This window comes from Ursus arctos, unplaced genomic scaffold, assembly GCF_023065955.2.
Source record: "Ursus arctos isolate Adak ecotype North America unplaced genomic scaffold, UrsArc2.0 scaffold_22, whole genome shotgun sequence".
Taxonomy (NCBI): domain Eukaryota; kingdom Metazoa; phylum Chordata; class Mammalia; order Carnivora; family Ursidae; genus Ursus; species Ursus arctos.
The window spans coordinates 42868793-42884618 of record NW_026622897.1 but is presented as its reverse complement, the minus strand read 5'-3'; the positions used below and the strand labels follow the sequence as shown (position 1 = coordinate 42884618).

The 15826-nt window shown below is 45.9% G+C and overlaps 1 protein-coding gene across 1 annotated transcript in view; it reads right to left on the bottom strand.

Annotated features, from left to right (window-relative positions):
• ME3 (malic enzyme 3) overlaps positions 1–13795 on the bottom strand; it is a 204775-nt gene extending 190980 nt beyond the window's left edge. The window contains exons 1-2 of the mRNA XM_026518276.4: positions 13699–13795; positions 13170–13367 (exon numbers count right to left, since the gene is read on the bottom strand). Of these exons, the coding sequence (XP_026374061.2) occupies positions 13170–13352 (183 nt within the window). The 5' untranslated portion in view covers positions 13353–13367; positions 13699–13795. The remainder of the gene's footprint in view (positions 1–13169; positions 13368–13698) is intronic.
• Positions 13796–15826: the final 2031 nt, after the last annotated feature.

The following is a 15826-nucleotide window of genomic DNA, read 5'->3' as shown; positions in this document are numbered from 1 at the left end:
GGTTTTATGTCTGAACCGTTTCCCAGAGGGCAAGGATCATGACTGACGCATCTCATTTTTTGTCAAACCCAACACAGTGCCTGGAACACAAAAGGTGCTCCATAGATGTTTGTTTGATAAACCAGTGAGCAGTCTCAGAGATCTGGATTGATCCCTTCATTACTGCCCTTCATTTTCTGAGAGACCATGGCAACTCACTTGGGCTCTCTGGGCTCCCATCTCCCCCCACAGAAAACAAATGCCTGTCTCACAAGGTTTTTGTGGGGATCCAATGAGATGACCCATCAGGAAGCACTTCATAAGCTCCAAAGGTAAAACACCAACTTTCTACTTCCTTCTTATGATGAGGTGTGCTGAGGAAGGATAGGAGGTATTGCAGTGAACAGGGGGGGGGGGCAGCTGCATAGAGGGTGGGTGGCATGACAGGGAAAAATGCAGCACAGAGTCCTGGCGAAGCTGAAGGAGACAGACACAGGGTCCTGTCCCATCCATTCCACCTTCAAATTCCAATTCCAACCCAGCCACTTCTCTCCTCTACCCTGCCACCGCCCACATGCTAGCCCCATCTTTTCTTGTTCCCATTGCTTCCGCAACCCCTCCTGGTCCTTCTGCTTCTACCCTTGCCCTCCAACCTGTTCTCCACAGAGAGATCTTTCATTAACATACATCCAGTCACATCACTTCCTTGCTTAGAACCATTTAAGAATGTCCTGTTGTACCAGGAATGAAACTGGGCCCACAGACCTTGCATGCTCTGGCCGCCAAGTCCTCTCCACCCTGATTTTAGGCAACCCCCCACCCCTGCCCTTGCTTATCACACTCCCTCTGGAGTGCATGTTGTCCGAGCTCAGAACCTTCCAGATCAAGCTGCTTGCTGCCTCCTGACTCCGTACATGCTGTTCCCTCTGCCCAAAACACTCTTACCCTGGTTTCCCCTCTGACTGCCTCCTCTTACATTAGGTACCTTTCCAAATATCACCTCCTTAAGAGGTCTTCCCTTCATTGAAGCCAACCCTCTGTTGTTTCCTCACACTGGACCCTGCTCATTTCCTCTCCACCACCAATAACAGCCTATATACTTCTGTTCATTGACTTGCTCTTTTTCACTAGAGAGCTACAGGAAAAGTTTACTTTCTTCACAATTTTTTCTCTGCTTGGCAAGAATATATGTAAAGCATCTATAAGAGTACCTGGCAGGGTAGGCATTATGTAAGTGTTTATTATTATTATTTCTAATACTATCATTCTAGCAATTACGAGTTCCAGAGGTGGCAGCTGACTCGGTGTCCAGTTGACTGGTAGGAGGTCACAGAACACCACCAACAAGGAACAGCTGAGGATGCTCAAGGCCCTGCAGCCCAGGCTGGTCCCTGCAGGCAGGACGGTCCCTCTGCTTGGCAGGCCCTCCCTCCCGGTGCCTTCTGGCAGGCAGCCCTACCCGCACCCATGCCATCATCTCCCACAGACACATCCAGGCGGCTCCCAAGGCTCCTGAGATGTGAGGAAAAGCTGCTGCCAGCTCCTGGAGTGTGAGAACAGTGGAAATCTTTCAGCACTGATGGGCGGATTTCAAAGCTTGTTTCTAAAAATGGCTGTTAATAGGTTTTTTTTCCACACCATCTATATCTGTGCCTGCTTTATCAGGTGGCAACAGCATTACTATTCACTGTCCTGTGACCTGAAGAGATCTTACTAGTCAAAACAAATAATCATGGGGTGGAAAAGACCAAAAATAAAAGAGATAAGAAAGGAGAGCACGACATGAGGGTAAGCTTTCTGTCACATGCTTTGTCTTCATGATGGTGTTACTGAGGAGGAAAACACAAGACCTGAAATGAAGGTGGGAGTCGGGACAGGTCTGTTCTTCAGAAATGGACACCCAAGGAGAGAAGCGGGAACAGTACCAGCAGGTGGTTAGGTTTGCAACATATGACGATGTTCAGTAGCAAAGCATCTCCATCCTGTGGAGAGACTCGAAGGCCTACCACGTAAGTCGTCGAGGCTGATTCAGGCACTGTTTTAGCAGGGCAGGCAAAGTCAGCAGGTCTAAGGGACACAGACACCATCTAAGAAGGGCCAGGGTCACCCTCCTCAACTCACTTCCTGAGCAGGCCGTCTGGGCCTCTGAAACCTTACCTGTAAAATTGCGGTAACGTGTTGGGATATTGTCTGCTCAAAGACGGAGGGCTGGACAAGATGACTTATTAATAGTCTTTGGAAGAATGCTCATCCTGAGTCCTAACAGAGGGAGGATGCTCATTTAAAATATTTTTAATGCAAGTATTAATTAATTACCCACAGCCAAGTGTATGGAGACGGTAGGATTCTCTTAGACTCCCTGCCCAGTCTGGTTGCCAGCTCGGTGAAGTACGCCATGCCCGATTTAGATGGATTTGAAGCTACATTTTAACTTTTATGCTAAACTTCCATGACTTACATTCTCTTGTCTTCCTGTCTTGATACCATAATCTCATGAGACTGAGAGTGCTATAGTGATAGACAGAAAGACAGAGTCATGATACGTAGACAGACTGGCCGATAAACAGATCAGCTAAATTTAGATTTGTTTTTCAGAGTCAGTTTTTAAAACCATGATTAGGATGTGCCAAAATGTTAGGAAAAAGTCCCAGGATTCCTGCAGGGTATGACGGTGGCCACTCCCTTCAACCCTAGTTTCAACTTCCATTAAGTACCAGCTCTTCAAATGGCCCTTGAGTTTGCTGCTGCTACAGACATTTTTATTCACGTTTCTTTCAGACAAACATCTAGAACACCCAGCTTAAGCTCCATCAAGTACAGAGAAATTATCGTGTCTCCACCCAACATGCCTCTTCCCTGACTCACTCCTCTGCCAAAATTGGAGGTATCCATGCCAATGGAAAATGAGTTTGGATCTCCCGATCGTCCCTTCTCCTTGGGACTGGATGCTCTAAGAGGGCAGGTCCACAGCCTACAGTGTGATGCGTTGGGTTAGGAATGGAGCAGAAGCTTCAGAGACATGGACTGTCTGAGAATTAACTGAGCACTTACAATGTGTTTGACATACATTATTTCATTTAATCATTAGAGCACCCTGTGAAGTAGGTATATTTTATTATCATCCCCATTCCCAGATGAGAAACTGAGGCTTGGAGAAATGAAGTGGCCTTCCCAAGGTCCCAAATCCAGTGAATGAGAGCTGGAGCTGGAACCTTGGGTGTTTCTGACTCTGAATCCCTAGATGGTAGCCTGTGTGCTCTGTCGCATACCGCCTGGTCACAGGCCATGCCCCTGGGAGGCCACATGCAATCGATTTGAGCTATGTTCCTTCAACCTCCAAAACCCTTTAACCTGCTGTTGGTTATAGCAGGCCTAAATCTAACGTCTTTAAAACAGTCTCAAGGACGAGAATAAATAATCTCATCATAAAGGTGTTGTTCTTTAGACGAGGTGCGTCTGACACAGAATCAGAGCAGGAGACTCTCTTAAAGCAATGGATTTCCAAAACTTCTATGACCAGAATAAAAGATTTCCCTTGGCTTTCAAAATCCTCCAAGTCTCATGGAGAATCTAAATATAATTTATATTGTCACCATCTTTTTAGAAGAGATAGCAGATGGGGTTGTATATTATCCATCTTCACCTTAGTGGTTTCTGATCTGTCCGGGAGGGAAGGGGAAAGGGATTCATGTAACCAATTGTTATTGGTACACTACAAAGAAGCCATTGTGGCTGGCCATGCGATGCTTCAGACGTGGTCCTGGCTCTGAAGATGACATCAAGATGGGGACAATCATGCATACTATGAATGTACACTGAGACCAAACGTGGAACAGAGTCATGACTACCTAAGCTAAATGCCAAAGGAGTGGAAAGAATGAAGGAGTCACTTCCATGTGGCTCATCAAGGAAGGCGGTGTGGCAGAGGTGGCCCCAGAGAGCACAAGTACCTATGCGCCTCCCATTACACGGACCTCCTGAATTGAACTTCCTGCCCACTAACTGGTTCCACCATCACCCCTCTTACACTATAGGCTCCTTGAAAGCCAAAGAAGTGTTGTATTCACCACTGGGTTTCCACTGCCTAAAAAAGAATAGATACAGAGCAAATGTTGATTGAATAAATTTGATAAACAAACGAGTCCTGGGAGAATCACACACACTTAAAGGGTGTAGAGAAGGCATCCAGTGATCCTTAAAGTCCTCTCCAACTCCTAGAGTCTGATCTAACAGAGCCGGTGGAAGTGCTAACAATCCGTCAGAGGCCCACGACAGGGAATGGCCCAGAGCATCAGACTCCACGCGCCAGTCTCAAGCAAGAGAGCACATGCACCCCAGAAGTGGTTGTTCATCATAGTGGGGGAGGACGTGGACCTACAACCAGGTGGCCTAGGTTCAAGACCCAACTCTGCCACAATGACCTTGGGCGAGTTAGCTAACCAACCAACCACTTTGTGCCTCAGTTTCCTCATCTGTAATATAACAGTGTACGTCACAACATCGTGGTATTATATGAAATGAGTTACTGCATAGAAACTGCTTAGAACCATTCTGGCACACTATAGGTTCAAAAAAAAAAAATGCTAGATGATATCATTATTACTTGAATTCCCTCCATAAGGCATTTCCTAGGGAAGGAAATTCGGTATGGTAGGAATCTGGCTTGGAAAACTCACCACCTCCTTCAGAAACCAGAGAAAGGGGGAATAGGGATGATCTGTGAATGGAGACCCAGCTCCATTTTAGATGTGAAGGCACTTTCTCCTTTCTCCTCCTTTCTCCTATTGGGAAAGTCATGGGACCCCTCAGTAACTCAGGAGGGATGTGAACTCATGTAGACAGTAGCTCCCTCCTTCTGTTTTCTGAGAGAGCAAAGCAAAACAAAACAAAGGAACTAGCGGAGTCTGCCCCCTCCAGCGTCCACACCTCAGGGGAGGATGTTTCAGGATGAGTGGTGCTACGGGCATCATGTAGCTCTGCTACCCAACAATGGCACAGAATCCAGACAAAATGCTTTAAAACAGTAATATTCTCAAGTTGCAAATCATTCAATTCAATTCTATAGTCCCTCCAGCTTTCAGCAAAACTTTTAAAAGCAAATGCAGCTTTGATTTTCTCTTTTTCAAGTTCCTCAAAGCTGACAGTCTTTCAATCAAAAAATCCCTCTCCTCAAATGACTGGGTACATTTTACTCTTTACTGTGTCCTTTTGGTTGGAGCTGTGTTGTAAGCAGGCTGCCAGGCAACCATTTGGGTACAGAATGAATGCATGCTTTTAACCGCTGACCTCAGCACCCCAACAGGAGGGTATCCCTCAGATTTTCATCGCACCGTCATAGAGCATCTTTTGTGCTCTGCATCAGAGAGGCAGTCAGACACCACCCCAAAGGATTTCCCAATGTACTTCTACACATCGAAGTGAAGGTCTGGAAGCGGACCATAGTCCATATCTTCACAAGCAAAAGTGCTGCACATTAGTGATCCCTTTGCAAGGCCCATATGAATGAAAGGCCTTTTTCTCCCCTCTCGCTGCAAAACTGGCATTTGGAAAGAACAGGGTAGAAGATAAAAGAAACCTTTGGTAGAAATGACAAAAATGCAAAGTAAAATAAAGCCATAACCTCAGAGCTTACAACAGTCCCAGAGGACCAAGACAGGCTGGAAATGGAGAGACTGGGGATAAGCGTGAGAAAAGTATCCACAGACACTTCACCTTGACAGCCCAGAGTTAGATTGGCTTAGATGCCAGCTGGCCCAAGTCTGAGACAGGCAACATGTATTTCTGTAGGGGATATGTCCTCCGGTGTCGCTATTTCCATGATCTAGATTGTGCTGTTTACAATCATTTTAGAACAGGTGGCAAGGTTCCGGTGTTAAATTTTATTACATGAAAATAAACATACTGCCTTTAGAAGATAACTATTTTATGGAGTTTCCACTGAATACAAATGTCACCTGTGTGAGACACGTGAACTTCCAAAAGTTGGTCTTAATGTTATTTACTTGGCCCTGGTGATCTACAATCCAGATAGAGGTGAGCCTAGGAATATCAGCACTGCATAGGGGGGCCCTGGGGGAGGAGAAGCACCGGGGTGAAAGACGGGGGCTTTAGTGAAAAGGAAGGTGAAGGGAAGGGATGAGAGGAAGGAGCCTTGGCAAACGTGTCTCTGAATGACTCACTCATCCAGTAACTGTTTACTGAGGGCCAAATATGGGCCAGGCACTGTTCTGAGTACCTTGGATACATCAATGAACAAATAAGACAAAAACGCCTGCCCAAACGGAGCTTACATTAGAGTGGGGAAACACAAACAATAAACAAGAGATATATTCGGTAAGGTAATTAAATAATGCATTAGGAAGTATCAGGTACCGGGGGGGGGGGGAGTAGACCACATTAAGGAGGACCAAGAAAACTGCAGGACATTCACAAGTGCATCTGGTGGGTCAGAGTGGGTCTCGCTGAGAAAGGCAGAAGCCTTGAAGAAGGTGAAGGAGTTAACCATGTGGCTATCGAGGGGATGTGTGTCCAAGGAAGGGGGAACAGCCAGTGCAAAGACTTGAGGCAGGAGCATGCTTAGAGTGTGTGAGGAACAGCGAGGAGGCCAGCTGGTTTGGGCAGTGAGTGAGGCTGAGCAGTAGCAAAGATGAGGTCGGGGGGGGGGGTGTCAAATCAGGCAAGGTATTCTGAGGACTCTGACTTTGTGGGGTTTGAGCAGAAGAGTGACATGGTCAAACAGTTTTAAAAGGATCACGCTGGCTATTGTGTGCAGAATAAACATGAGGAGCTCAGGGGGAAGCAAGGCAGCAGCCAGGAGGCCCCTGCAGTTACCCAACCAAGAAATGTTGGTGGCTTAGGTCAGGGTGGGACCCATGGTGAGCAGAGGTTGATTCCAAACCTAGTTCAAAAACAGAGTGACAGAACTATTTGGGGGACTGGACATGGGGTCTGAAGGAAAGAGAGTGGTTGAGGATGTGTGCCAGGTTTTAGCATCCCAAGATGTGATTATGAGAGTTGGAAGGAAGACGATGGGAAGGTGGCAGACCAAAGAGGAGGCTCCTGCAAAATTTAGACGTGAGATGTTGAAGGAGTGAACAGGGCCGGTAGTAGTAGGGATGTAGAGAAAAGGATGGATTTTAAAGTTTGGGGTAAAATTGACAGTAAAAACATTAAAATTTCAGAGAAGCATTTTGTGGCAGATTCCCCAATATCCAGTCTCTCTTTCCTTAATGGTGTAGGAATTTAACTGCACATATGGATTCCTGGCTAAAGATTACATTTCCCAGGTTCTCTCTCAGCTAGCTGTAGCCTATGACCAAGACCTGGCCAGTTGACCATGAGTGGAAATGATACCTGCAATGTTCAGATTGTGCCCTCAAAAGGCATTTCCCTTCCCTCTGTTTCTGCGTGGAACTGGCGGCAGAGGGTAGGGCCTCTTGGACCATGAAACATAAGATGCACACTGAGGATGGAAAGCAACAATGTCAAGCCACACACTGACCTGCAATTGTCTACCCAGACTTGTTGATAAGAAAGAAACACACTTCTGTCCTGTTTAAGCCTCCATATTGGGGTTTGCTTCCTTACAGCTGCCTAAACTTTAGCCAAACTAATACAAGTTCTGTTAGCCATTCCAAGCACAAAGCCCTAACTCCAAATGCTATCAATCCCATGAAGCCAGAACAGTAGTCAACAAGGTAGGATTTAATTCCAACCTGCCTCTGCTTGTTTGTTGTTAAAATATTGGAACAATATTTGAGCTTCAGTGCCTTGAGTCACTGTACAAGAGGCTCCAGTGTAGAGTGAACTGATGCTTACTGGAAATAGTGTTGACTTAGTAACCCATTGCTTCTCTGTTAGTTAGGGGGGCCCAATTCAACATCTTGTCTGAAACAGAGGTCTCAAGAAGACCCATTATGCTGTCTGCTTTGGGGGCAGAAAACAGCGTCACCAAAAAACTTCTAGATCCCTGTACCACCCAGCCACCATCTCCTGATTGATCGATGAGCCAAGTGTGGGACAGACTCCTCTCATGCAAAGGAGGCAAGATCAAGTTCTAAGTTGGCACCAAATAAAAACACATACTTTAACCAAAGTCAAGTCCTTGCTGTGTGAGAATCTAATGACTCACCACTGCACACAGAAGAGATGGAGCTGAAACTCTTGCCACCTCAGAAGTGCAGCCAATGCTGCAGTGCTGGCCACTGGAGCTTTACTCGTTCAGTAACCTCCAGGCACCAGGTCCGCATAGGAAGGTGGTCATCTACAGGGCCCTGCAGCTCTGAGGCCCCACTGCATGAAATGCACTTGTGCGTAATCACGGTGATCTAAGTACCATTCTTACTTTTCTTTCCTTGACTATCAAGCTCAAGAGAAAAAAACTGCAGAGAAGCAGGTAAAGGAGTAGTGGAAGGCAAAAATCATTGTTGGCATGTGGGTCAAAGAAGAAGGTTGATGGACTCTGAGAAATAACAGACTCCTTCAGTGAAATGCCCTTAAGTCTGGGGAGATAAGGCCCAAGTAAGTATATTTCCTCCAAACAGGCCATAGGTAGGCATTTTTCTAGACAATGAGAGCATCAGGCTAACTGTAAAGTAGTGGCACTAAGATTAATAAAGTTGAGAGCAAAGGGGTCATGACTTGATTGAGGTCATTTAAAGAGCAAATATTCATTGAACATCTCAAATCAGACATAGAGAATATCATGTGTCAAAACTGAGTCTGTCTGAATGGTGTCCAGGGTCCAGTGAGGAAGACACCCCAATCAGCCCTTATAACAGGGTGCTCAGGGCCAAAAGGAAACAAACACAGAGCAATAAGATAAATGGAGGGGGACTCAAATCTTGTTTCAGGAGTAGGGAACAGGACAGCCCTTCCCAAGAGAGGTTACAGGTATTTGAGGCCAGAAATGGTTTGAAGGCCCATTTGCTACCTGAATAGAATGGGGATGATACCCACCTATGAAGATGAAATGGAGTTCATCGTTGACTATTTAATGTAAGTAAAATATGGCTGATATCTTGTAATACATAATCAAAGATCTGCTCTGTTGCCACAGTCAACATGGATAATAGAAGAGGTCCTATGTAAATCTGAGAAGAAAGGTAATAGTGGAAAAGGAAATAGAAATTGGTGTACCGGTGCATTTGCATGACTTAGAAAACGCAGACTCCTGCAGGGAACGCGGAATCATCTAGTTACAATTCCCAGATGTAAATGGGAAATGTCATCGCTGTTCACTGGCCTGAAAATCAGGAGGTCAGCTGCTCTGCAACCCATGACAGTCTCTGTGGGGCTACTTCTCAGTCTGTTCTTTCCTCAAACTGAGATGTTAAAGGAGATTGATTTTCAAAAGCTTTTTTTTTTTTTACAAAAATCCACAGTGAAAATTGGCATTTCACATGGTGACTTAATACTTTTTTAAGTTTAATGCATTTGCTGTTTTTAAATTCTATTCTAACCCATTTTTTTTTTAAATTAAAATGCTGGTAAGATCCACTAAGCTAAGTTCATGTCCCACAATTTGTGACCTATAATCTGAAAACTTCCAGACTAGATCTTCTCTAAGGGCCCCTCTGGCCCCAGCTCTGCGAAGTGTCCGCATAATCATCCGGTATTTCACTTACAGTTTTCAAAATGATTTCATAGGCATCTCCCATGATCCTTACAGTAGTGGTGTGACATGGGCGGAGCGGCCTCTCAGCTCATCACAGATCACACAGTGAGATTATGACAGAGTTGGAACCAGACCCAGTCATTATAGAACAGTAGTGATGCTTGGCTTGTTCAGCAGCTCCTCTTCTCCCAGAAAATGCCACCTCCCAACAACGCTCTGCCCTCAAGCTTCTTAAATACCTCTCCTGACCTATCTAAAGTGGGATACCCAGATGTCCATCGACAGGTGAATGGATAAAGAAGACACACTGGAATATTACTCAGCCATCAAAAAGAATGAAATCTTGCCATTTGCAATGACGTGGATGGAACTAGAGAGTATTATGCTAAGCCAAATAAGTCAGTTAGAGAAAGACTAATACCATATGATTTCATTCATACATGGAATTTAAGAAACAAAACAGATGAACATAGGGGAAGGGAAGACAAATTAAGATAAAAACAGAGAGGGAGGCAAACCATGAGACTCTTAACTCTAGGGAACAAATTTAGGGTTGCTGGAGGGGAGGTGGGTGGGTAACTGGGTGAAGGGCATTAAGGAGGGCACCTGATGTAATGAGCACTAGGTGCTATACGCAACTGATGAATCACTAAATTCTATCCCTGAAACTAATCATATAGTATATGCTAAATGCATTGAATTTTAATTTAAAAAATTTTTTAAAAACATAAAGTGGGATACAAATCTAGTGAACACATTCCCTATGCTATACTTTACACCCCCACGACTTATTTATTTTATAACTGGATATTTGCTCCTCTTAATCTCCTTCACCTATTTCACCCATCCCCCCACCTCTCTCCCCTCTGGCAACAACCACACCTGAAACTAATATATTGTATGTCAACTATACGTCAGTTAAAAAAATAAGGGTGTTATACACAAGTAATGAATCATGGAACTTTACAGCAAAAACTAGGGATGTACTGTATGGTGACTAACATAATATAATAAAAAATATTAGTATAAAAAAATAAGGTTTAAAATTAAAAAGAATCTAGTAAGCACATTCCAAGAATGTAATGCTGATGTTCTTGTTCATGGCCTTGCTAGATCCTTCAGGAACTACCCTATGCTAGCCACAAATACATGAAACTCAGCCCCTGCCCTAGAGGAGCTCACTGTCTAGCAGAAAATAATCCACCCACAGACCCGCCCTCTAAGTGCAGTTCCCTTCCAAGCTGCCGTTCTCTTATTTTCTCAGTGATAACCTCAGTTGTTCTGTTTAACTCAGCAAGTCTCCCCAGGTGGCTGAAGGAAAGAGCCAAGCCTCAAGCCTTCCCTGGAGACAGTCTCGGAGTGCTGGAGGTCAGTGGGCCAGCAAGAGAGGGACGCTCCAGAGGGAAGTGAAGGGTGTCCTCAGCAGCTCCCTGCACTGCTGCTCCCTCCACTGCTCTGCTCCTGCCCTCCCCAGGGGTGAACAGGAATGCCATCAGGCTCCCTCTGCATCACCCCAGATACCCGCCTCACCTCAGACCAGCATCAACTGACTTCAGGGACATACAAAAAATCTCGAACATTACGAAAGGGTCAGGTCCCCTAGATTTACAGACAACGTCCCATTTATACTATTTAGGAGGAAAAAAATTATATCAGAGACAAGGGAAGAGTGCTTTTAAGGAGCCATAAACTTAGGGCTAAAAAAGAAGACATTCCTTTTTTCTTTTCTTTCTTTTTTTTTTAGCTAGTTCTAAAGCAGTAAGTGCTGATTGATAATATGCCAGTACTTCTAAGGCAAGCATTGTCAAAACGTCTGGAGTCTGTAGTGGGAATTTATTGTTTTGCTTTCCAGTACCAATGCTTCTTTGTCTGATGACAGGACACCGACTTGCTGTGGAGAAAACACATCCCCTTACTCTAAACCAATTGAAGTGGTCCTACCTTAAACTTTATCTTTAATTTCAGGAGTGAGCCCTGACTGGCTTAAGTTACAGTAATTGGTTTGAGAATAGGAAGGGAATTCAATCAGAGTTGATGAGGCATCCTCCCCTCCCAAAGAAAGTGTCTTTCTATCCTTGCACAGTGTCATGTGAGAAAAGGAGATAGGAGATAATGCCAGCATTGAGGTGAAAGACTCCACTGGCTGGAGCCTGAGGATGCAGCTGCCATTGCAGAAGCAGAACAGAAAGCCAGAGAGAAGATGCATCCTTAGAGATGCCATCTGGACCGCTGGGTCAAGCCTTGCCTGCAGCCCTTCCTCTAGATATTTAGTTAAAGAAGGCTTTTGTTTGCTTAAGCCAATTTGAGTTGAGTTTTCTAACATTTGCTACCAAAGCAACTACAATTCATAAGACACCTGAAGTATCCCAAAATAGAAATACACAAAGGACTTAAAGTCTCTTTTGGGGGGAGCAAGGAGTAGACCGATAAGCAGAGGTTGAAAGATTTTTTTTTCCTTAGCTTCTTCTATTACTTCTGTAGGAAATAATCCCAACACTTAGCATCGGTATAATTGTTCCTATTTCTCAAAAACACCTTTCCCACATGTATTTCCTCACTTGAATTTCATAATCCTGAGTCAAAGAAATTATTAAAATTTTTTTATTTTATAGTAATTACCTATTTATCAAGCACTCTATATAGTTTAAAATATTATTCCTAATTCATTTAATTGTCACAATAACCAGATGAGGTAGGAATGGTGGTTCTGTCATAATATCCATTTTAGGCAGGAGAAAGTTACCTTGAATATCTACCTGAAAGTAGATATTAAATGAGATGTCCAAGTTAATTTGAGGAGGTGTTGGGAGACATGCCTCACATCCAGGTCTCTGGTTTCCAGGGTTTTAACTCCAGTAATACTGAACTCTACTCCCAGAATCTTAAGCACCACGTTCTGGATTCCAATAGCAGGGTCAGAACTAACTATAACTAGCTGGTGACCTTGAGCTAGTTCCCTTTGTTTTGTTTTCTCATATGTAAAAGGAGAGGTTTGAATTAGGATCTCTGATGCCCCATCAAGGGCTAAAAGTTCTGTAATTCTAGCCTTTCTCCCCCCCACCCAGCTCTCAAAATAATCTTTATCTCAGAATAATAATTACAACCTTAGCTGACATTTGTTCTCACTGGGTGTCAGGTACTGTGCTAAGAACTCTGCCTCCATTTTCTCTTTAAATCTCACAACACGCCGGGGACAACTGTCTCTCATTTACAGATAAGAAAACGTGGACTTGACAGCGGTTAAATGAACTACCCACGACCAACAGAATTAGTAAGCCTCAAAGGGAGCTCTGACCACAGGTCGGACTGGCCAAGAGGACCTTAACCCAGTCTTTGTTGTTCTTGTGGAAGAAATAAGGCCCCCTGCATTGCTGGTCACCTCTTTCCACGCAGAAGGCGGGGGAGGGAAAAAAAAAAAAAGCCAAACCGACTTACATCAAGCCTCTGCAAGGCAAAAATGGAAAACCGCTGGAAGGGCGCCTGGGAGGATCCAGCCCAGACCCAGGGGGCGGGGCGCCCCTCCCGCCAGCCACAGGATAGCGGCTTGGGCCACCCTACCCTCCGGGACCGTTACCTTGTTGAGATGTGGGTTCCTGGTGACATCGTATCCACGCTTCTTCAGGGGCACGGGGCGAGCAGGGCCGGATTTGGAGTGGCAGCCTCGGGCGGGCGCGGAGGGTTTCCAGCGTGGGACGCCGCCGCAGGCCTGGCCCCGCAGGAGCGCCAGCCGCGCGCCCGTGCCCAGCGCGGCGCCCATGGTCCTTGCGCAGACCTGGCACCGGGGAGAAACCAAGGTCAGGGGCGCCTGACGGCCAACCAGGAGCCACGCGCGCCGCAGGGCACCGAGTCTGAGCCGGGGACGCGTCTTCGGGGAGAGGGCAGGGGGTCCTAAAGGTGAAAAGCACCAGTTCCCCGCCCCTCCTTGGCGGCCACCTGCGCAGCTCTCCCGGCTAGCCTGCGGTGCGCAGGCCTAGCCAAGCCCCCGGCAAAGCGAAAGCAAGCCCAGGAAGCAGATCCGGTGCGGGTGACCGCCCGCGCCACCCCCGCTCCCATTCCTGCGAGGAAGAGGCAACTGCGTGGCCAAGGGCCCCCGAACCTCCAACCTCGCTCCGTGGCTCGCCTCGATGCCTCCTTCCCCAGCCCACCCGTGCTGCGCCCAGAGCTGATGTCGCAGGCGGGGCGAGGCGCTGCGGACCGATGTTCCCCTCCTGCCAATGGCTGCACCGCACCCGCGGCCGCAAGAGCGCAGGGCTTATGCGTTCTGGAAGGAGAGGTCCCCAAACCTTTGTTCGCAGTGCGGGACTTCTCCTGAGGACGCGCGTGGAGCACCTCATAACCGTGTGCACGTGCCTCGCCAGTGACAAAATGAAGCTCAGAAAGCCTCCTGAGTGTCTCCATCCTGACAAGGTGAACGCACAGAGGCTGTTAGCATTTAGGGAGTAGCATGCCCTCTACTCACTCACCTTTGCAGGAAGGCCGTAGCTTTGGGATTCAAAGTTGAAATCCTCAGACACCCAGTGCTCACTCTTGCTTTGCACTGCACGGTACAATAGCCATTAGCCACATGTGGCTCTATAAATTTAAATAAATTAATTCAAATGGGATAAAATTTAAAAATCCAGTTCCTCAGTCACACCTAGCCTCATTTCATGTGCTCAAGAGTCACTGGCATATAGGAGCTTGGGATTGGATAGCACAGATATGGAACATTTGTATCTTTGCAGGAAGTTCTGTGGGACATCACTGATACAGGGTCCACAGTTACCAAAAGGGCTCCTGGGTACCCTGTGGAGCTGGTCATGGATTGCTGTGGACAGACAGGGACCTGAGGTCCATCTAGTCCTCAATTTAACTTTACACTTTACCCACATAGTAGCTAGGAGATTCCTTTTAAAGCAAACATTTCATTGTGTGCAGAATAAAATCCAAACTCTTTTTGATGTCTGTGGGTTATCCCACAACCTGGCTTCTGCCAGCTACTTCAGGTTCATTCTATTTCACTCTGCCTCCCACTGCACTGCAGCCACACTGCTCCTTCCTGTGTTTCCACCCCATCCAATTCCTTCCCACCTCAGGGCCTTTGTACTTGCTATCACCTCTACTTACAGAGCTCGTTGTCTCTGGTCTCCACCAAACTGTCAACTTAAGGCTTTTTTTCCACTTCATCCAATGTCAGCCAGTGAAGGGTTTTTCCCTTCACAGAACTTGCCGCAGCCAGTAATTAGCTCGTTTCTCTAATTGTTTATTGTCTGTCTCTACCTAGAATGTAAGCTTCATATGGAAAGGCTCTTTGCCTGTAAACGCCTTTATCTTCACTTCTCAGCTCAGGGTGTGGTACAAAATGGCACAATAAATAGTTGGGTGAATGAAGGAAAGGGACAACCATTTTCACAAAGATTGGACTGGAAAGAAGACAGAAGGAGATTCTTCCTGAGGGAGAGGAGAGGATCCTGAATCTAGGCAGGGGCAAGCGCAGACACAGTGAACTCTTGAACTGCCCATTTATATAAGCCCATACGTGATTTTTTTCTTTTAAAAAACCAGTTTGAGTCAGATTTTTGGTTGCTTGCAACCAAGAGCATTAACTGATACTTTCCTCTCAATACTGTTTTTATATTTGCACATCTTCCCACCAATTAACAAACATCTTGAGGGGGGAGATTGTGTGTCTGGGTGTATTTCCGTCTTTGGTTCCTGACACATAGCAAATTGTCAAAACCTGTTTGTTGAATGAGTCTGCCCTTGCTTGATACAATGACCTTTCTCTCACCTGGAAGACATTTAATAGGTAAACCTCAGTCATTCAAAACTGTGCTGGGAGCCAGGACGGAAACAACAAAGGTTTCCAAACAAGCCAATATAATTTTTATATAATCTATTCACTAAAGCATGCACAGTTTACATATGAGAGTCTCTCACACGTCTCCATCTGTGGCCTCTCCTTTCTTAACTCAGACGTAATTCCAGCAATACTATTTTTCTTTTGTGTGTGTTTGATATTTGGTCACAGGAAGGAGAGGTGCTAGCAGCAGAAGGCAGGAGCAAGAGGAGGTGAGGGCTCTGCTCCAGACAGCTGTCCAGGGACCCAGGTTCTTTCTGCAGGTCTTGTCCTACTCTGCCCAGAAGCACTGATCCACATCGGCTTCCAAGCCAGTGGAAAGGGGGAAAGAGGAAGTGAAGGGCACTCCTTTGGGGAAGTGACATGTAAGTTGCCCACATTACTTCTGTTCA